Below are 23,662 nucleotides of genomic sequence, written 5' to 3'. Positions count from 1 at the left end.
GAATTCATTATGAATTCATTCAATATTCAGCATAGAATCAATATAGCGACACAACGCATTGCTACCATCGAAACGAATTTATGTATGAAGCGTGTACTGCAGAGGGATTCCTCTTTCGCGTCTTCCTTAAGGAGCCTACATGCAACGCCGGCGTTGCATGTAGGCTCCCTACTTTTTTTTTTTTGGACACGCTGCGCCATCTAGTAGCACTGCGGAGAAGTCCACGCGTGACCTCCGAGACGAGAAGCGCGGATTGCCGGTGCCTGTGAACGCTGAGAATTGTTCCCTCGCTTATAGCGCACACTCAGCAGGCACATACTTTGTGACCCAAATCGGCGAGATGTTCATTGAAGAATGGCACATACCCAGCGCATTCACGGTGCAGCTCGCTAACGTGTCTCGTTGCTGTCCTCGAGGAACCCTTGCGACGTGGGCTCGATTCCGCTCAACATCGGATAAATTTAAGCGATCGTTTTCGTCACTGTAGAGTGGAACATTCCCAGTGGCACATGCCCAGTTATCAAGTTGGCATCAAAGAGGTCCACTGAAGACCAGCACAGGCCGAGTGGCACATACCCTGCAGTGTGCTCCAAGTGGGCGTCAAAGAGTTTCTTCGAACAGCGATACCTACCCAGCCGTGCGTTTACAGTGACCCATGTTGTCAGTGTCAAAGAGGTTCGTTGAAGAGTGGCTCATATGTACACAGTGCCACGATAGGTTAACTTAAACGTTACCGTGCTAAGGGTGTACTCAGTGACCCAAGTTGGTCCGGTGGTTGGTTTCAAACCCTGTTACCTCAAGCATAGCAGCCCGATGCGCTACCTATTCGACCACGGACTACCCTAGTGACTCAGATAGGCTGGGAAACGGTTACATGCAAACATAGATAAATAGATAGTTAGCCCCCGGAAAGCGCGTGAAGTGCCCTAAGAGTGCTAAAGCATTAAAACGACCCCATCTCTAAAGTAACTGGCGTTCTTGAGTAGTCCAGCACGTGTTCCATCTTTGACATGATGTCATGCCCCAGTAGCCATGCGTAATCCGGTCCATATAAAAATGTGTCATCATCATCAGCATATATTTATGTCCACTGCAGAACGAAGGCCTCTCCCTGCGATCTCCAATAACTCCTGTCTTGCACTAGCTGATTCCAACTTGCGCCTGCAAATTTCCTAACTTCTATCGAAATAAACAACTGGAGGTTGGAAGTTAGCGCTGTTCTTATGCCGGTTCGTGTCCTTTTGCCACTACTCATTTTCCCAGTGTGACAGACAAACTAGCCCAAAATATTGCTTTGGCCAATTTCTTTATTCCCACATGTACTTCTTTAGGTACATGTGCACGAATTGCGTCGATGTGCGTGTGACGTACTGCCATCTAGAATGGTGAACCATCACAACATACGCTGCCTCCAGGAGTGGCAGTCACCGCTCCCGTGGATAAGTTTCGACGCAGGTTGTTTCGCTTATATGGGTTCACACAGGCATATTATTACAGTTATTACAGTATACACTGTAATGAACCCGGAATGATCAACTGTTACTCGAGCGAAAAAGGCACGTGAATGTACGCTTCTCACCAGCAATCGTTGTCCCGGTGCGAGCACATAAGGTTGAACCTGTTACGACAGACGCGTCGACGACCTCAAATCCAGACAAATCCAAGCGAGTCAAGAGTCCGTAACAGCTGTGGTCGTAAGAGGTATCTTTGAAGCCACAGCCTTCTACCTTCGTTTTCATGCAAGCCCCGCTGGAATGACAGCGTAAAAACCACGCGCAAACAAAACCGCGTTCGAAGCCTAGCCAACGAACCTCAAATTGAATTGGGGCATCCAATAATGACTTTCTGTGTCGACCAACCGGCACTGCTGGGGGACGTGTTCGCAAAGCCAGTCGCAAAATAACAGGGATCTCGGTGTAATTTCAAAAAAAAAAAAACTAAGAAGAAAAAACTCTAGCAAAAACCTTTATAGGTACAGAGTAGGAAAGAGAGAGATATATAGAAAGGAGGAAGTAGACGGGACTGTGAAGAGGCGAGCGGCGAGAGGCAGGCCGCGTACGCAGTGCAGGTCGTTCAGCTTGGGCCCGAAGTGGCCGCGATGATTTTAATCAGGGCAACGACACTGCACACTACGTGGCCAGATTTCGAGTTTGTGCCGGCGGCCACGACCCGAGGCAGCCCCGCGAGCCGGGTGCAATGAAGCGGCCAGCCAGTATTGAGTCCGCGCTCACGCCGAGCCCGCCGGTATATCGGGGTGCGGAAGAGGAGGAGGAACTTGACGGGGCAGCTGCAGAGCCCGATGACCTGGCTGCGTCACTCACGGCAAGCGTACCGCGTGGGCGCCTCATGTTTCCCAGTGGGCACGCTACTCCACTAATCAGAAGACAGAAGAGAAAAAATAAAATGTTTTGAAGCATATTGTAACGAGCGCTACGCGAATCCTGTTGTGCCCATTGCAGCAGGTCTAACAGCTGGCCCGTGAAAGCTTGCGCTTGAATTGAAACCGGAATTAAAAATAACAAGAAAAAAAGACATAATTCACAGATGCATGCCAATCTACGCAACTAGTAGATCAAATACATGATGATGATGACGATCATCATCATCATTTATTGGCATCCCATTCGAAACGGGGCGGCGACAAATAGTCCGTTCCCTAGACTGCTTGAGCTAATCGTGCACTGTGTATGTACGTACATGCATATCAGTCAAGCATTTAGCATATCTCTCCTTGTTATTTTCTCTCTTCAATAAAACCTTTATATCTGCATCGTACAGTTGCCTTATGCCTTTAACATATCTGGTTATGTAAATCTATTTGCTCCTTTTTTCCCACTAATACTGTAAACGCATCTTGCTTATCTCGTCTGCTGATCAGTTAATGCTTCCATCCGCTTTGAATGCCAGTGATTCTGGAAGGTAGACGTTCCCTAGGGTTCTAGCGAGGTGAATATCTTGGCATTCCATTTCCATGAGCTGGATCGTTTCCAAACGTTTGCTGCAGCAGACACATGCCTCATCCTGTAGCGTATATTTGCACCTGTGTATTTTGTATCATCAGGCAGCCAGTTCGGGCCTCCATTAGCAAGGCACTGCTCTGTGTGTTATCGTACAGATTTTCCTTTCTGACTCCTTTCTTGCCATGAGCGTAAATCTCCATGGTCTTTTTTTTTTTTTTTCATCCATCCTATTTGATGAATCCTGGTGCAGCTACCCTATACTTGGTTGCCAACTTCGGTCGTAATAACCCTCGCTGCCAAACAACGCAACCGCTTAGGAATACGCACAAGTTCGACGCTCAGCTTTTACAGCTGCGTTGGCAACCAACGCAGCCGCTATGGAGCTCAAACAAAGGCGATGTTTAGTTTGTAGCTGACTTCCAACGTGGAGCCGGTAAGATGCGACGAGAGAACAAAGCAATTACAGATTAACGGTCCAAAAAACCGCGCGTATCAGTTGCCCTCTACTTGAGCAAGATATACGCAAGCTAACTTTTATCTTACACCCATTGATTCTTATGTTTCAAAGCAACGAGAACGGCACTAAAAATTATTTTAACAGCTTCACTGTAACATTGCTGGAGTGGCAGCCTTCGCTGCTTCTTACCAGCAGAGGTAAAGCCAGCACTACAGTTTTCCACAGGAACTCAAACAAGGCAGGATCATACCAAACCCCATATGTCGCAGAAAATCCGGCGTCGGCAACCGGCGTGTGATCGCGGGTGGCGGAGAAAATCATCAACCACATCGACCGCGCAGGCCCTCCTCGTGGTGCAAGGGTTTGGTGAATAAAAATTGAATTTCTCACAGTGAAATCCGTCAGAAAAATGGTAAAATACGACTTTACTATTCGGCGTCGGATTCGCCGTCGGATTGGTTACCGGATTGGGCGTCGGATTGAAATTTGAATGTACGAGAAAACCTAATTCTGCTACGAGGAAACTAAAACACCAACCCCTTTTCCAGCATATCTACCAGACTTGCGCGCGTCGGGGCAATAGCAAACAATTAATAAAATAACAAAAAAGGTGCTAGGACCTTCACATTTTAATATAAGACCACTTATATTGCCCCTGAAAAACGTCTTTCCAGCAATGCATTTCAGTTTAAAAGTGAAGCCGACTTTAAGGGGATCGGTGTAAGCTTGGTCTTTCTTTGTAAGCTGGGTTTCCCACGTTTAGTGTTGCAGTGAATGAAGCCTACTTGCCGGATGCGAACGATGCGATGCGAACGGGTCCCGATAACGTTATCGCGTTCTACTCTTAAAGGCGAAGCTTAAGCGTCCTCCAATTTTTAACGGTGACCGCTATTTAATCGCCTATTATTGCCCCATCTATGTACTGCCTTTTTTAGCAAAGTAATTGAAACATTTATTGAAAAACACTTAACTAATTACCTTACAAAATTTAACATTCTCTCACCATTACAATATGGCTTTCGCCCGGGTTAATGGACCAAGCTTGCTCTTGTTGTGCTAACAGATCAACTAATTAGCGTGCTATCGATGAGGGTAATTATGCAGCTTCTGTATCTGTGAACTTAATGAAAGCGTTTGAGAAAATAAATCATCATATCTTCTTTCATTAGCTTGAATCATCAGGAATTGCCGACCCAGTACTACTGTTACTCGAAAATTACTGAACAGACGGAATGCAGGGAATAACTATTTATGGCGTTTATTCCAAAAAGCTAAATGCGAAAACGCCCATCTACTTTGATTTAGGTGCACGTTAAAGAACCCCAGGTGGTCTAAATTTCCGGAGTCCCCCACTACGGCGTGCCTCATAATAAGATCGTGGTTTTGGCACGTAAAACCCCAATTTTTTTTAATTTTAAAAACATGTTCTACTAATACTGGCGTGCCCGAGGGTTCCATACTGGGTCCGCTTTTTATCTTTAATATTTGCCAGTGTTCTGCCTAACTGCCTTTCTTTTTTGAAATGTACATTTTATGCAGACGATGCTACTATCATCAACTCTGATAATGTCTTAAAACTCTAATATATAACTTTAATGAAGCTGGGAAATTTGCAGGCGCAAGTTGGAATCAGCTAAAGCAAGACAGGGGTAATTGGAGATCGCAGGGAGAGGCCTTCGTCCTGCAGTGGACATAAGTATAGGCTGCTGCTGCTGATGATGATGATGAATGATGAGTTGTACAGTTTGCTGGAGTGGTGCCATACTAACCAGCTACTGATAAAACCACAGAAAGCGAAATTTGTTGTATTCACTTCCCACCACCGAACACTTTACTCCATTCCCCCTATTTTTCTTGGCGGCAGCCATATCCCTGCAAGTTTTTCCTGTAATTATCTTGGTGTAGAACTTGACAGAAATCTTAAATTTATCGAACAAATATCTAAAGTAAAACAGAAGATTACCACGGGAGTAGGGTGCTTCTAAAAAGACGAAACATAATTAACCATCAAACATTACTATCCTTATACTTTTCATTTATTCATTCACACATTAACTACTGCGTAACTTGTTGGGGAAACACTTACGTAACCCATTTACACTCATTGCAAATCCTACAAAATCAGGCTATTAGGATAATTACATTTAGCCCATACAACCCCAACACCGCATATCTTTTACAAACTAATCACATTCTTTCAGTCGCAAAACTCGTTAAATGTAACCTCGGTACTTTTTGTTCCGACAAATCAATTACACACGATGCGACAACTTGATACCGCAATCTTCTCTAATAAATACCAATGTTACCAGGTTTGCAATAAATAGGAACTACATTTTACCCAAAATACACACTAACTATGGTAAGCAGAGCGTCCATTTTTCATCCGTCGTTTTCTAGAACACACTAACATTAGATATAAGACCATCCAAAATTCACGAATTGAGAAACAACTAAAATAATATATTCTGTCCAATACTGATATGCTCAGTTCATGCTCATAACCATTCTTTCAGTGCGCCTTCAATTCGTTTTCATTGTAATACCATTATATTGCTGTATGATGTCCTTGTTATGCATACGTATGCGAGTTCGCCAATTATGCTATCTACGTCGTGTCATTTATACTGTTAATTTATCATTGTTTAACGAGATTATGCTACAGTGCTCTTTTATATGCTTCTTATTTATGCACATTTATTTCTTTAATTATGCTACTTATGCTAAACACCTATAATTGTTCATTGTTCACGATTTGTTGCAATTGCTGTAACCTGTGCTTTATTATGTTTAGTTTGGAAAGGAGGTCCCATTGCAGTTTTTGATGTCGGGACCTACTTCTGTATATTAACATCCTGTAATATTTCTAATCACCAGAATAAAACAGATTCTCATTCTGATTCTGAAAGAAAGCCAGGCCAGCCAGAGTCCGCTCCCAGCCAAAGTGCTTTTACTCTGCTTAACGTAAATGCTAGGCTTAATGGAAAATAAAAAAATCTCGTTGTTTCTGACTAAAGTTTTACGTTTGGTTAGTACTGATACATGATCTGCTATAATACTTGCCAAGATGTTCAGTTTCATTGTTCCCTTCATCCAGTGAAACAAAGGTGAATCTCGAGCATTATGTGAATGGCAAATGTGAAGGTATTTGTATAATACTTGCCAAGATGTTCAGTTTCATTGTTCCCTTCATCCAGTGAAACAAAGGTGAATCTCGAGCATTATGTGAATGGCAAATGTGAAGGTATTTGTCGAGAACAAGTAAATAACCGCAGGATCCAAGGGAGTTCCTTCATTGGAAATGAGTTCTGATGAGTTCTTTCGGCAATGGTAGCAATGGTCACTGGTCATGCTGTATTGTCCGTGGCTGATGGACGCGTATGGCTATTTTAAGACGAATGCCTTATATCTATGTTTCAAGGTCGCGTTGTGAGGTACAGAAAGTCACGTGACCCAAGGAAGGCCGCAAGCGAACCAAATCATGTCCAGCCGCGTATAAAAGATCATTAACGATTAGCAAAGTTAATTAATGATCGCTGCTTAGTGATTAGATTGTGGTGGGTGAGGGTGGATTAGGGTGAATCAGGGTAATTAACGTGAATGAAGTATGAGTAAGATGGATTAGAGTGGATCAAGGTGAATTAAGGTTGACTAAGGTGGATTAAGAAGTATTAGGGTTGATTAAGGTGGATGAAGGAGAGTTACGGTGGATTAAGGTCGATTAAGGTGTAATAAGGAGGATTTGGTGGATTAGGGTGGATTAAGGTGAATTACAGTAGGCTTTACAAGCTTTCAACTTCGCGTCTCTTAGGCGATAGCTAAGGACACCTGGGAATTTTTTTCGGCCAGCCTGGTTCCTGTAGCCAAGCCAGCACATTTTACAGCGAAGCTGTTTATGGCTAGGGTTCCATGCATTTTTCTTCTGCGTCAACAAATACTCAGGTCCCGCGCGAACGCGCTCGTGCCACTGTTCGCGCGTTCGTCGTCGTTTTCCACAGCTGGCTCGTCGGCGTCCCTCGGATATGCATTTTGAGTAGATTAGTTATCAATAGGCAGCGTATTCAAGATCAGTACACTCCCAGGTAGATAATAAAGGTTTGTCAAAGATTTGGCACTGTGCGACCTGCGTCGGACATGTTACATCCGCACTGCCCTCTCTTTGTCGGCGTTCCAAGCATTTGCGTATCTAGTTTCCTTTCATTCCACTCTCCCATGGTGGCGGTGCCATCTAAACGTCACACGTGTCTAGTTTCCTCCGGCTCCACGCGAATGCATATAAAAAACCAGAATGACGAGTTGCCGTTGTCATTTTGAATTTCACTTCTCTTCTGTTGACGTAACGCGGAGGCCGCATATAGTCCGGACTCTCAAAGAACAACGCGCCTACATGCTAAACAGCTTCGCTGAACATGTAAGCACGGAGTTGGTAGAGGCGCTTGTACGTGTGCCGTGCTGTCTGTGTGGCGTATGTTTTTCGTCGTTAAAAATTATGCTTTGTGATCTACAGCTCGTAAACGGTGTAGAGCTATCAACCACACGAGGTCTCAACAGGGTATACCAATCGTAACAGTTCCTCCGGTTCACTGTCACCACCGCCGCTCGTAAGGTGGCTCTTCTACAGCGACATCTGGCAGGGGTATACCTGGCGAGCCGTCTGTACAACACGCGTAGAGAAATCACGGCGACTCATTGCGCTCGCTGGTTCTCTCGTAAAGAACGCGAGCGCGTGCCAGCGATGGGCACAGGCTTATAAGAGAGAACGATGCGGCAGCGACAGGAAATAGAAAGAAGAGAGAGCGAAAAAAAGGAAATTGTCGCAGCTCATCCGAGCGTAACAACACGACGCCGAGTGAAACAATAAAGAAATAAGAAAAAAAAAAGAAACATCAAAGAAAGCGAGTTGTGCCCTCCTGCCACCGTTGTTGTGTCAGCGCGCGCAGGAACCTCGATACCGAGAACGCGGTAGCGGGAGAGCTGATGGAATTTCCCGGATGTCGGAACTTGACTGGACAATGCGGGACCGGCTGTTGCGGACAGGTCGGGAAGCGGGCGGGCGGGGGCGGCGAGGGCGGCGGCGGAATATGCGGAGCGACCTTGCCATTGAAGAAGACCCCCATTTTTTAAAAAATAAGTCCTTGACTCAACAACAAAAGGTGCCGCCACGCGCTGTGCTTCCCTGTGCTACGCGCCGACGACGGCCTGCTCTCGCTCTCCGTCGTCGCTTTGTTTATAATTGCCTCGCGCGCGCGAGTCGCTCTTGCGTAACGGTTGCCATTTACCGCGGGTGAGAGGGTACCCGGCTGCTCGTCACGCTATGTAGCGGTGTACCTGTATTCACGGCGGCTTTCGCTACACTGCTGCCACTGCTGAGGCCATATAGAGCCTACATACGCTAAGCTGCTTTGTTGCACGCAAGGCGAGGGCTGCTGCCAGCTCGGAGGTCGGCTCTCTCGCTGTCAAGCCTGTTCGAAGAGCAGGGGGCGTACCTTCTTCGCCCTTTCGGCGAAAGGTTATATCAATCTGTTATGAAACGGAGCTGCCAAATTAGGCTCCCGGCGACGCAGAGCGCTCACCTGCAGCTAAATGGATCGATTGAGTCGGGCGAAAGTGGATTGAAGCACGCGAGCTGGTGCTGTGGAAGTACGGAGAGAAGCGCCGTTAAAGCTTGTGCACGGTCACACTCACACGCGCAAAAAAGAAAAAAGAAAAGGAAAAGAAAAAAAGAGAAAAGAAAGTATATACGACAGTGACGCCGCGATGAACACTTATTACCCGAACGCGTTTCCGCCTGCCGCGACTTGTGAAGACGCCGGACCTTACTTGGCACAATTGAACACGTGCTTCCGTTGTTGAGTAACGCGGTTTCCGCGCTAGCTCAACCGTTGCATGGTACATTGGCGTTCGTCACCGACATGAATGGGAGTATTAACAATAGAGTATTTTAATGCCGGAAACTTGCTCTATATGGATGCGAATGGGGATTGGAATAGGAAGAGAACGCTCGTCACTGGTGAAAAGGCTGCGCTCCTATAGCGTAGGTTTGAGCTACGTGCAGTACGTACTCCTGGCGTGTTACTAAGAACGTTCGAATCGTTTTTGCCACGGAACTTGCCGCCCCATTGCAACTCGTAAGCTTAAACGCTGCCTTTTCCTATACTCAACTAGTAGAACATTTGCTATGAAAACTCTGAATGTCACTTTCCTCTGCTCACCAAAATGTCTCCCTAATTTTATCACCCACACAAGCCCTGCAGTAAAAGCCAATTTTTACAGTCTATATAGGCCCTACATAGAAGTTCTGAATTAAAAAAAAAAGCTACCCATTTTTTAAAATTCAGGAGCAAAAATGCGGCATAAAACCTTTTCTAACCTCTAACGTATTTCCTCTTCTCTTTCAACTAAACAGTAGTAGAACATAGGCGAATGACACGCCGACATATGATCTTCTTCGATAAAGAGATTTCTCTCCAGCACACTTTGCTAAGTATGCAGGTATTCGATTTGCACATTTTGCCCCGGCTAAAGGCTATAATTAGGAAATTTGCAGGTGGAAATTGGAATCAGCTAGTGCAATACAGGGGTAATTGGAGATCGCCTTCGTCTTGAAGTAGACATAAAAATAAGCTGATGATGATGAAGATGAAGGCTAGAATTAAATAGCATATTGTAGAATTAGCAGAGTAGTATGTATTCCTATCAATGAAAACAGAAAGTCGTTAATAGGATTTCCCATTGCGAATGTTAAAAGTATACCGCAGATCAGTTGCAATAAACGTTGTCACAGCGCCTTATGATATAACGAAAATATTGTTGTAGGAGGCTCTGAATTCCTGCACCTTCAAAGCTTCATCCCCACATGTGAAAGCGGGTGATCTCTAGATTTCGTAAGTACGCTGTCCAACGCGAACGAACAGTCAGTGATCGGCACAGCTATCCTGAAAACTTACAAAAATTGTTAGAATGACTCGGGTTAACGCTCAAAACATGCACTGAGATCTCACTTCGCGGTCTTGGCCGTATACTATATAGCACATCGGTATTTCCCTGGTTCTCACAAAACAAACAAACAAACAAATAAACAAGAAGACTTGCTTTTTTCCCAACCTTGACACTCTTCTTGTTTGACAAGTAGAGTGTCTTTATAAACTGTTTGTGAAGCCCCCTGTGAGAGCTTTTTGTGCGACTTGTTTAGACTTTTTCAGAGCGTGTAATTAACTGAAAAACGGTTTGATTGGGAACACGTATAGCGGGCCTCTTTCTGTTCTTTGTGATTTTTTTTCTTATTTTATTTTCCCTCTCGCAGTGTAGCGTAGCCGATCGGATCCCATTCCGGTTAACCTGTCCACTAGGTGCGTGCGAATTGCGATTTTCGAGGCCAAATCGAGTACGAATCGAATAGTGCCAGAAGCGAATAGAATCGAATTGAATACTTATTTCGAATAATGATCAGTCGTTTGCATCGTTAATAAAAATTATCTTCACGTCCTAGTATATTCACAACGTTAGCAAGTTTCTGTCATTAGATGACACGTTGTGAAGTAGTAGCACGTTGTAAAGTGAGCACAAATGGTAGCATTCGGAGCAAATAAGCAGTTTATTCGCATACTCAGGACTCACTGGAGAGTGCACGCATGATGGTGGTTTACTCCGGAAAATCTGATTCCCCGAGCGAAGTAGCGTGCTCCAGAACGTAACTTATCGTGTTTTATGTCTGCCATGGCCGACTGGATTAAATAACGTCGCACAATTGCTCCAATTTCGTGCTTGATCGCGCGCAGTTGGCGATACGAAGTATTCGACAACTTTTCGAAAAATATTCGCATTTAAGATAGCGATTATTAGATTCGATGACCGACTCGAATAAAGCATATATTCGAGTTGCATTCGAAAGTTTCGATATTCGCACACCCGAGCAGCGTTTACTTTACAATGAACTGATGTCGCTGTGTCCGTTTCGTCATTTCCGTGACGTCATCGACATCAACTCGTTGTGATAATCATGACGTCATCTTCAGGCCACATTCTCAGCTACAGCCTCGCCATGTGAGAAGAGAAACGCGACTTTGCCCACGACCGCCTCTGAAGGATTGAACTCACGCACCTGCGGGCAATATCAGTTTCTGCGGAATCGTGTGCGGCATGCAGACTTTGAGAGCGGCAGCGTCTGCTGTGCAAGCATTTCGGAGGCCGCAGCAGGCGAAAAGTGATATTCAAAAAATGGCGTCCATGACGTGTTTCTGTCTTCCGCAATCGCTTCCGTCGCGTGCAGGTAGCAAAAGCGTAGCCTTCGTGATCTGTTTTTGCTACCGGTCCAGAAAAACAGCCGTCGATATAGGGCATGGATTTGGTGTGCGCGTCGCAAATGAACTGTTCTTGAGGAGGCGGCGGTGTCCACTACGAGAGCCTACTGCTGTTCGAGCCTACTGCTGTTCCACATAAATGAGTTCAGATCGGAAGAAATCGCTGTAGTCTGCCAGTTCTGTTCTTCAACTGCGAATCTCTCTATTTCCGAGGAACCCGCGCGAAGTTCCTTTGGAGCAGTCAGGTGGACACCAGCTTTCCCGTTCATAAATCTGCCTACACCTTACGGGTTTCAGTAGTTCATTCGGTCAAACGACTAGTTTCACCCCGCATGTCTGTTTTGCTGGACATCCAGCATACGTTTTCTTCGCTTGCCCTAACAAACCTCAAAACACCATTAGTGATTAGAAAAAAAAGAAGAAAAGAAAGAAAGAGGCAGAGAACTAAAAGAGGCAGGTCGCTAAAAAAATGATCTGTACTTTGTGCTAAGATTGGTTAGTATAGTAATTATTATTTATCGCAATTGATTTTGTGAACGATCCACAAGTGAAAATTGAATCCAGTGTATCAAAAATGCTCCTACGCACTTTGCGCTAAGTTTCCCGCACTTCAAACAGAATTTTGAGGTTTCAAGCTCACCGCATCAAAAATACTTGGGCTTTGTTTGTTTATGCATGTTGCACGCTCGCAACTGTACGCTCTTAGGCAATGTCGACATTGGTGGCAATGGTAAAATTAGGTAATGTAGCGTGGCTCCAGAAGAATACAAAGTGCCCCTATTCAGAAAAACCTCTCCCACGTAAGAGCGTAACAAGTCACTTTGGACGACGCTCACGTGAGAGTGTTTGTTAATACGGTGCTAAATTGTTCTGTCCGAGCCAAGCCACGTCAAGTACAGTCACTCATTTTGCTGTAACCGAAGAAATGATGCATTTTGCGTCAGCCTGAGATTGGCACGTCTTCTATTGGTTCGCTACGGTAGCGAGACGAGATGTAAGATTAAAACGAAATGCGTTTAACACAGGCGTTCCTGTACAGGCCACATTGCTTTCGAGTGACGTTGCTAAACACCGGAGTCTCCAGCGCTATCGCTATATTTATGCAGGTAGGCGCCCTAGGACGATATAGTGGGCGCCCAAGCGGTGCAAAGGCATGGAGGACGCGTACCGAAGCGAAGAACGTTATCGGTGAAGCGCCCACTGACTGCGTCACTCGTGGGTTACGCAACGCTCACTCCTGCCTCAGCGAGAAATAATTTCACATTCTCTGGCTAGGGGGCGCCAGCGCGTGTACAACATCAGGGATTCGCAGAACGAAGGGAAGAAAGGAAGCTCGCTCCTCTCTTTTCCACTGGCCGCTAGCCGCAGAAGCTCTCGTGGTTTTTTTAGGCGAGAGCGTTCCTCCCGTGTTGGGACACGCTCCAGTTGCAGTTCTCGGGACGACGCAGGCGGCCGCCGCGCAAGAGCATGTACGCACGTCCTTGGTTGGTCGCGGCGGTGGACGCCATGCGACGATTAGGCCGGGGGCCGACCCCCGGTGCGTCGGGGAGCCCTCTTCCTACCTTAGCCTCGCCGTCACGTATTCGAGCTCGTACTCCATTCCCGGTGCGTGCTGCCGCCCCTGCCAAGGTCAAACACTGCCGGTTGATATAGCAGCGGCAGATGCAGATGCGCCTATAATGCCACCTACAGGGAATCGCCGCGTGTGGGCTGCAGCTGAGCACGTTCCGCTTTTTCGCACGCGGAGCTGCCGTTCTAGTTGCCGTGGTGCGTTGTCGGTGATTAAGCGGAACAACTGCGAGCTGTGCTAGTTGCCGTCAGTTCGTTTTTGTGCGGTTAAAGTTTAGCGCGAAGGACGACGACGACGGTGCAGCGTTGGTATACTGTGTTTCCGGTGGACTCATTCGACTGCGTGGAAATGATGAGCATACAGTTACGGCGAACCGCGTCATTCCATTCTCATGTATACGGTACGGAACACGAACTTGACACCAGCTGCGCACGCTCAAACTAATTGGGGCCTGTTCGTTTGCGCGCGCTGCATACCACACAGTGACCGCGTTCCCGACCCCTTAAAACACACTAATAAGCATTCCGACGATAGCGAGCGCAAACAAATCATCACAGAGGAAGGCGCTAACCACGGAAGTTACAAGTCAACATTGCACCGTAAAAAAATAAGAAAGTATAAAACAATCAACAATACAAAATGTCTTGAAGTGGATATAACTGCAAATCTGTAACGTAAAGAAATAATCTAGGGAAAAGGTTGTGCGGATTGATATTGAGTAAATGAAATGGTGACAAAAAATAACACAGTCACAAGCAGCTTTGCTCTGTGAACACAGTGCATCCGTGATAGAGTTGGCATATCCCGCGAAGCACCTCTGCTAAATGTGTATTGCGATCAAGGAGAGAATGTTGCGGAGAGCGAAGGGTGCACCAATTCGGTCAGCGAATAATGCCTTTTGGCCTCGCTCGATTTACGCTTTGGACGCATGTCCATTCACACAAGAGGCGTGTTTCTTTGGTGGAGATGAACGCTACATGTATTTTCAGAGAGTACATTGGTAGATTTCATTTTCTCCCCTTACTTCCCGCGCAGAATGGTTCCCGTGCCGTTTTTTCCAATAATTATTGTTACTGCCGTTCTGCCTTGTGGTCACGCTTAGATGCGTGTCGAAACGTTTCAGGGTACCAACCCTGAAGTTCTATACGTTTATTCGGAGTCCTGAAAAGCGTATATCTCTCGGAATATTCCGAATGTGACGTCTGTTATCTTTTGTTTGGCGCCCCAGCGTAAAACGATCGTAAATCACACATACGCACGTAGAAACAAACAGCAAACACACCGTGTTCCCAAGTCCAGTTCGTTTCTGTTCTCAATACATCTTCACTGATACTAGAAGTCTATAAAAAGAATTATGGGGTTTTACATGCCAAAACCAGTTCTGATTATGAGGCACGCCGTAGTGGGGGACTCCGGAAATTTGGACCACCTGGGGTTCTTTAACGTGCACCTAAATCTAAGTACACGGGTGTTTTCGCATTTCGCCCCCATCGAAATGCGGCCGCCGTGGCCGGGATTCGATCCCGCGACCTCGTGCTCAGCAACCCAACACCATAGCCACTGAGCAACCACGGCGGGTCTTAGAAGTCTATACCCTGACAAAAAGCAAGCACAGAGATCACACTTTCAACGCTAATTGCGTTAGTCTAAATAAAAATTTATTTATTTATTTATTTATTTATTTATTTATTTATTTATTTATTTATTTATTTATTTATTTATTTATTTATTTATTTATTTATTTATTTATTTATAAATGCTGCAACCCTGACTTGCGGTTTTAGCAGAGTGGAGCTACATTTGCTGGGCTTTGCAAATTGTCAAACAACTGCAACAATAAAAGAAATACAGGGAAAGAAAGTACATATTGTGGCAATGCAACACAATGCTTCACTAGAACCAATCACGAGGGCATATAATAAGCTCAGCAGGACATGCGAGACAAATCACTGCTAGAGATGTGCGGCAAGAAGGATTAGGGATTATTGTGAAACGGCTTCATCGTTAAGTTTATTCCCATTCAGTTATTGTCCTAGGAAAAAAAAAAAAACTTAAATGTGTTATTCCGGGCGAAGAAACGGGTTATTGTCAACGCGTGTTTCTGCCTTGTGGCATATCCTGTAGAGAAGGAAAGTAACTTCGAGATGTCTACCTTATAATACCCTTTAACTAACTGAAAAAAATTTCAATCTCAAAACACAATTTTTTTTTTGCGTTAGCGTTGGAAGGTTCGCCCAAAGCTGCTATAAAGAAATCTTACCGCTCTCTTTTGTATTTTTTTTTTCAATTTGGTTGACATGTTTTTGAGCGTAACGGTACCAAATTATAGATGCGTAATCTAAAGTTGGCTGAACAATTGCCTTAAACGCAGTAAGGCGAGCAGAGGGAGTAGAACGTTTGAGAGCTCGTGTTAGATAGAAGAGTTTATAGGTAGATGAGCTAATTACAGCGCCTATGTGTTTCGTCGAGCTAAGGTCATGCGAAATCCAAAGACCAAGATGCTTGTAGTGGTCCACTTTCAACAGAAAAATGTTATGAGCTGAATACGTGAAATGAAGAGGGTTACGCTTACGGGAAATTTTAATTAAAACGGCCTTTTCAAAATTAACAGACATGTGCCATATATAACACCAACGAATAACTCTTTGATATAACAAATAACAAATTGCAAAGTGTTTCCTTCAACCGAGCAAAGTATGTGTAGCTAAAGCTTCGCGTACACCTGCCCAAACATATAGCAACGCTTCTCCGCTGCTAGCTCAAGAATTTAGGTCAGCGTTAGCGCTCGTAGCCCTTGCTTTGCGATAGTTTCGAGGCTATAGTGTCTCAAGTTTTCCAGAGAAAAGCCGCGGCGAACGGCAAGCCGCCAAGCCTCACCAGGTTTTCGAACTACCCGGAAGTATCAGCGCGTTCTCAAACATTGCCAAATAATTCATCCTGATAAGTGCACCGGCTGTTCTTCTAAAGACCCAACTACAGCAGGAAAATAATATTCAAAGAACATAATGAAATAAACCAATCGCGTGAGGATAGCTAAGAAAACGTGCACGAAAAAGAGAGAACGGTCTATGAATATTTAAAACGTGTCGACTGGGAAATACAAGAAAACTTGTCCATTTACCCCCTCCGCAGACCGGCAAAAAAAAAAAAAAAAAAAAAGGAGGAAGCTTCGGGGAACCACTCAACCAAATCTCAACGCTTCCGCAAACAGCCACCGACGTGGGCTTCCCCGCAAGCTACCCCCTTTGTGCAGCGAAGCCAGCTTTCGCGAAGTGCGCCCCACCACTCCAATCCCTCTTCCCTTGTCCATAGGTCTGTTTGAGGGAGGGGCGCAGACTTTTTTGAGGCCTTCGCAGACGGAGCCCGAGTCATTGTGCGAGTCACGTCCACGGCCCACCTCCCTCACTGTCATTTTTCTCTCTCACATCCTACCTTTCCTTTCAATATATATTCTTTCTTTTTTTCTACTTCCGTATCGACGTGGCCGATTCGTGAAACGAATAGTCTCGGCTCGCCAAACCTTGGAGGGGGAAAGATCGATATGAGCGATATGTGCGACACTGAAAACAGCAGCACTACCGATCGTTCGTGTTGAGATGTGGAGAGAGAGAGAGATAGGGTCGCTACGTTTTAGCACCTTGGAAGGTGACGCAGGGCGTGACACTGCACTGAAATGTGTGCCACTCAGTCACCCATCGGAGCGCTGTTTCTTTATTGAACGAATACTCCGCGGGAAAAAAAAATAATAAAGCAGGAGTATATTGAGAGTTCGTTTGGCTGGTTTGCATCTACATATGGGTCATACCGATTACGGGTGTTCGGCCAAGAATCGAATGGGTTAAAATATAACTTGTCAAGTCTAAAGCACACTAATGAATGAATGAATAAACCTTTATTTGAAACAGTCGAGGTGAGAGGGTCCCTTATTCCAGAAAGCCTCTGGAATTATTGAACTTTTTTAATAAAGTAAAAAAAAAAAGTTCGCGTGCCATTTGTTCCAGCCTTTCTTCTTATTCTTCTGCCAGCTACGCAAACGCTTATTCAAAATGAATACTATTGTTCACGACGAGAACAAAATTATAATAACAGAAAATTTCATTTTGTGTTAACCTTGTGAATTGTAATAGACCTTGTAATTTTTTAAATATTGTTAAATGCATCGCGTGAAGGTATGTTGATGTCTGTTGGTGGCGCCGCGTACGTACTCTACTATTCCAACTTGCAGGAAAGGTAGTAAGCGTATTAAAGTCAGACCAATAGAGAGAAAACAGCGGAAGGAAATTTCGGTACGAGAGTACATAAACGTTCGCAAGACGCAAGAAAATTAGCTTCGGTATGGCTTCTGCATTGGTACACGGATGTAGTGGTCAGTGTGACGAGAATAAATGGCGGACGAGTATCTCTGGTAAGTGGTATTTAATGTTATCGCAATAATGGGAGGAGGAGGGGTATTTTTAAAGTTAGAACTGCGGTGGGTGCTGGCGACAATGCCACGACATGATTGCATTGTTTTCAGACCTATTGAAGTTAGCTCAGACGCACATGCATACACACATGCGCAAAACCTCTTGGTGACATGACCGCCCTTCTTCCCTTGTGTGTATAAGATTCGGGGTACTTGGATCCTCTAGGTTTTCGAACATACAGAAACTTCCCTGCCAGCAGATGTTCCTTGCTACCCGAGCTAGAAACTGAGAATTTCTAAACAGTCATCATAAGTGTGAAAAATAAATAAATACGCGTCTAAAAGTGAATTATTTTGTACTTTGCTGTTTGTTTACTTTTGAGCATAATTATCAGTGACTGTCGATCTTGCTTCCAAGGATGACGACTCACATTCTCACTTTCTTGCGAAGTCGCAGCCAGTGAACCAGTCTCCCTCTCTCTCTCTCTCTTTCTTTTTTTAACCGTGTGAATATTAATTTCCTGCTGTGCTGTGGAGATACTGTGTCATCTAGCTTTAGTTGAAATCTTGTCACAATGACACACGCATTGACGGATCGGAGAACGTGTTAACACCAGCACTGTCAGCTACTTAGAAGAATTTACGTCCAATATTGTTTATACATGATAATCAAGTGCAGGATAAGGAAATCACAAGCGCGAAGTTGCAGCCATTTAGTTTTTCTCAGAAAAGCAACTAATTTTATACAATATATACTCACGCGCACGTGTACGTGTACCTAATCATAATCTTTAAAAAATTAACGGTCATGAATCTAGCAATGAGACGACGTAGAACGGAATCCCGCGTGACTTGTATATCTTGCAGAATAAAAAAACATCAACAACAACAACAATGCAGATAAAGTTGGAGAAAAGGTGGAAAGCTGGGCCAGTATAATGTATAAGAATTCCTTTCACCTGATTCTATTCCTTTCTTATCATCCACCATTCACTCCCTGCCGATTCCGTTGATAACGTGGGCGGACTGCCGCTTGGACCACTTATATGACGCGCGAATAGGAATTGCATTGGAATAGAATAGTTGCCGGTATTAGGGAATTTTTTCGAGCCGCTTGCCCTGCGGCATAAAATTGTATTTAAATAAAAATGGTGACTTGCCCGGACTTTTTATGTTATCGTTGTTGCCAAGATAACATAGACTGTGCTCGTAAACATAATTGTTTGAAGAGTTGTGTATGTGTCAAGCTTCACCTCGACCTTATGACAGCAATTACAAATTTTCTATAGACCTTCATCGACATGTACATGCATATTGAAACATGCTCTGACAAGCTTTGTATTGCAGCCTATTGCTTCAAACTAAATCAAAAGCTTTTACCGCGAATTTTCAAATTACTCAGTGATAAGAAGAAATGAAGAAGGATATGAATATTTCTTTTCCTCGGCGCCATCACACGTTTAAGACACGATATTATAGAAACAAGTTGCTTTGTATACCTTATTGAATACCTCCTATACTCCATTAGTCAGCCATCTTTTTTGATTTTGGATAGTAGCCCAATGTGATTCCAGAATCATTCCCCATTATGCAGTGTAATAGATGTCTAATCAAAGGTTTCACGAAAGGGTAAAATCAGAAGTTGTAACACGAACGCGATGCTCGTCCAGTATTCAACAAAAAGAGAAAATTGATTGACGTCGTAAAATGATTTTTTTCATTTTGCGTATAACGTACGGGAGGTAGGCATATAAACGTGTCATATAAAACCATACTTGTTCTGTCCTGCTTCACTGATCGAATATTACTTTCATTGTTTGTTTCTTTCCCGACACTTGGGCCTGTGACATTAATATCAAGCTGCTGCAAAAACAAAAAAAAAACAAACAAATTACGCAAATTTAGGCAAAGCAGTGCGCATACCTAAATGATACACAGCACTCAAAACACCCGGACCGCACAGCTACAGAAATCGAAGTGAATGGGAAGTGGAACAGTTCTTAGAGAGAAATGCCGAGGACGGAGGGGACAGACGCGTAACACGGACAGAAGCATCATTACACCCTACACGAATCATTCACGAGCTACACAAGTGCTTGTAGTCTATATAGTGTCGCACGATTTGCTGGCGTGCCAAGGGGCAATAACTCAGGTGCGACGCGGTCAGACACTGAAGCCACTCGCACGCATGCACGGATACAAGGTTCTCAAATGCAGATTTATGGTAAGACACGCTTCCATTGCGGTATCTATATATACTAACAGCGAAACGCTGGTTCGTATGCGCCGGCGAGCAATATTTGCTCACGTTCGTTTTTCTTCTTGAGTTGCACGGAAATTAGAAAGCTGTAGGCTCTTTTCGAAGCGAATATTATCGCTAAGAACGTGAGAGGTGAAAGTTGGGACACGACTGTTCGCTTGTAGCCGCTTGCAATGAACGCTTGGCTGGTAGTACTGGATTTCAAACGTGTGGCCTCACTCAACATAGAGAATCGCTATGCCGCGATGCTGCAACTGCAATCTATGTGTAACGTCAGGGCACATTTCCAAGCAATCCACCAAACAGGGACGCACTGTTTTCCTACTTGCCGACATTCATTGAAGATTCGAATTCGCAAAACGTTCGCGCGATAAAGTGACGTTTATAAGAATGCAAGTCGATCAACTGCCATAGCGCACAATACGAAACACCGACGAGACCAGCAATAAACTATAGATCTTACGAAGAAGCAGCCAGGATTCGCAACACGGCTCGGCGCCACACGTTCTTACGAACAATTCCTTCGTACGTATACTCCTGCAGACTGAATTCACGGAGCACGAAAGCGGATCGTGTATGCACCGTAGAGAGAACACGCTGTTAGCAATGGCGGCGCGCCAATGACAAACAAACCGAGTCCAGGCCCGTGGTTTCGACACGCAACGTGGCGCGTAAAAGAGCACAGCGGTTCAACGCATGCGGTTAGTGTGCGATGCCCTCCGAGAGCGAGCGGCTCGTAAACGAAGCGCCGGCACCTGCAGGTCGCATGCGCTGCACTATAGTAAGTACGCACAGCCGGCTCACGTGCAGTGTCGTCATGGGCAACTCACCCGCACGTGCAGATCTGACAGACGCACTGCTCCTCTTTCTCCAGCAACACCTCTTCCTCGTCGTCGCCGCCGAGTTCGGGACCGTTGGACGCTGCTGGCTTCTGCAACACGCGTTCCCGCGGCTGCTCGACCCGGGCCGGCCGTTCCAGCTCCACTTCGCGCGACATGGCGTCGTCGCAGTCGTCCACGGAGCGCTCGTCGTCACAGGACGGCGCGCGAGCGCGCTGTGACAGACGCTCACGCAACGCGGCCGGCGACGAAGCGTGCCGCGCCGAGCTCCCGCTGAAACAACGCCCTCGCCTTCCCGTCACGTGTCCCCTCTCCCGAAGCGCCCGTACACGCTCCCTCTCCCTCTCTCTCCACAGGCGCGCACACACGCGTATCCCTTGGTTACCAACACTCGTGAGGCGCCTACCGATGTCGCATGTGGGTCATTGGGAAAACGCGGTTGGCCGGCTATACGCGGGAAGGTACGACTTTCTCTCTCGTTTCGTATTACCTGGACCTTAGGACACGGGAAATACGGTGCGCGGGGAACAGAAGCGAAGGTCTGTGGGGAGCGCACGACGCTGGTTGGGCGACACCCTTTCGCATTTGGCGCGGGTACCACCTTGGTAATTGTTTGTACCATTAAGCAAAGGTCACCAACGCTGAGAGGAAGAGCGCTATTGGCTTCTATTACCATGCTATCCGCGAGCGGCCCCTTTAATGCAAGTGACCGACGCATGTTGTCAGTCGAGTATAATAATTAGCACCGCACGCACCAGGCATTTTGCTATAGGGCAAGGACAGCACGTACGGATACTGGATACTTTGTTCACTCAGTATATATTAAGTCCGCCCGTTCAAAGGAAAACAAGCGATTTTAACAGCGTGCCTCCACACACCGTCAGGAATAAATTTGCTACGCTCGCAACCTACAGCAAGGCCAACCAACACCCATTCAGGAGAGTATGTGGAAAAGTAAAACGTTATTTCCCTGCAGGGTATAATAATAACACGCTATCACTTACACTGAATATATAGAGTGAAAGAAAGAGGCGAAGAAAAATCGTAGATCACTTCAGTGATAGTGCTTAGTGTCACCCAAGAGAGCTGACCCAATGGCGGCGGTGACAGCGCGACGAACTGGCACGATGGCTCGCACAATTCAGGAACAAATCTTAGGACAAATAAAGTTTTCTTTTCTGGCAGTATCTCCCGTTAAGAAGAAACGATAGTTTATGAGAAGGATTAAAGAAGAACAAAGTATTATTATAAGGAAGGATTACGGCAACCTTCTAAAGTAACTATGAATATTTCATGTGCTAAATCAACCAAAATATGAGGATGTGCTATGCAATCTGTGGTGTGTCGCACTAACATGTCGGCGCTGCGGTACCGACGCTAAGTTCACGGAAGGGGAAGTTTGACCAGGCAAAGGGTCCTCTGGTAACAAACCCTTTTCTGCCAAATGAATGAAAACGGAGATTTGAAGACTACCACTATAAACTTAAGTTTACCGTTGCGAGGAATTTATTGTCACTTAAAAGGAAAAGCACCTCTCATCCAGTGTTGCGGAATGGGCGTCCCCATTCCATTCCAATTCCATTACGGGGAATTAGAACTTGCCACAATTCCATTCGTTTGAATTCCTCGGAATGAAAAACTTAGCCCATTCCCACTCCGGGAATGGCCAGGCAGTTCAATTCTATTCCTGTAATTCCTCAATGTAGGAAAGGCATCTTGATAGTTTCATCGAGTTAACGATGAACACACCATAAAGATGATGTCATCAGACGCGTTAAGAACTGCAAAAATACGCAGAACACGTTATCAAGGTCGAGGGAAAGTAGCTTGGTGACATATCTCGTACAGTACAATCACCCTACAAATTCCCATAGGGGCAGTTCTCCCGCTACATATAGTATTTGCATGGCCAGCATGCTTAAACGGCTTGTGATGTTTTAATATTGCTTAAGCTTAAATGTGTTAACGGTAAAATGACGACGTAGCGTATTTTCATGCTGGCGAAAGTAGTGTTCAAGAAGACCTTATATTATGGCGTCGTCAAGAGCAGCCTTTCAATTAACAGGCACAGAGCTGCATCCAGCGATGAAGGCCGACGTTATCTTCGGCTGGCTTGGCAGCCCCTTCTCTTGTTGCGTGTACTCACGTTCGTGCTTTCTTTTTAGGTGCCGAATCAAATTAGATGAAACTGCGACTACAGCATGTATAGTTTTGGAGCGAAAAGCGTGCAGCTTATTTGTTCTCTTCACGGGTAATTTAAAAAAAAATTGATTCAAATGTGCCATGTTGGCGGACTTCCTGCGTGCGTGAGCGGCTGGGCGCAGTAGCCAGTGTGGCAGTGCATTATGGAAGCGTTTTTTATTTGCCATAATAGGCTGGAAAGGAGGGCGGGGGTGGTAGCACAGAAAGCCGAGGTCCCTTCGAAGCATTGTCCAGCATTCACAGTATGAGCGAACTACTAAATGAACCGTGGGGCTCCTCTAGCCGCCAACAGGCGGCGGCGCCACCAGGACCTCCCTCTTCCCAACCCCTTCCCCCACCCTATAACAGGGCTCCCTAGAACACAGCGAACGCGAGTTTTCTTCGCCGCGAATCGTCGCGTCGGGGCTCGAGGAGGCGCCGCCGTGGCCGCGCAGTTACTTTGGCTCTCCTTCTTCGGCTGGCTTGCCGAACCATTGCTTTCAGAAGTTTATTCTCTGCGTATGGAGGGAGAGGGCGCACAGTTCATCGTGTACGACTGTGTGCTGCGCTGACCCGCAGACCTTTGTCGACAGAGTTTGGGGCAAAGGCGTCCGTTATCTAGACAGGGGGAATAGTATTTCAAAGGGGTTGAGAGGGGGGGGGGGGGGGGGGGTACGAGGTGAGACGGCG

The 23,662-nt window shown here is 45.6% G+C and overlaps 1 protein-coding gene across 1 annotated transcript in view; it reads right to left on the bottom strand.

The window, feature by feature from the left end:
* Positions 1 to 21,043, bottom strand: part of LOC119442534 (uncharacterized) — a 28,412-nt gene extending 7,369 nt beyond the window's left edge. Inside the window, exon 1 of the mRNA XM_037707447.2 lies at positions 20,783 to 21,043. Within this exon, the coding sequence (XP_037563375.1) occupies positions 20,783 to 20,949 (167 nt within the window). The 5' untranslated portion in view covers positions 20,950 to 21,043. The remainder of the gene's footprint in view (positions 1 to 20,782) is intronic.
* Positions 21,044 to 23,662: the final 2,619 nt, after the last annotated feature.

The sequence above is a fragment of the Dermacentor silvarum genome, chromosome 2, assembly GCF_013339745.2.
Source record: "Dermacentor silvarum isolate Dsil-2018 chromosome 2, BIME_Dsil_1.4, whole genome shotgun sequence".
Lineage (NCBI taxonomy): Eukaryota > Metazoa > Arthropoda > Arachnida > Ixodida > Ixodidae > Dermacentor > Dermacentor silvarum.
The sequence above is the reverse complement of the archived record's forward strand: the minus strand, read 5'-3'. Positions and strand labels throughout refer to the sequence as shown.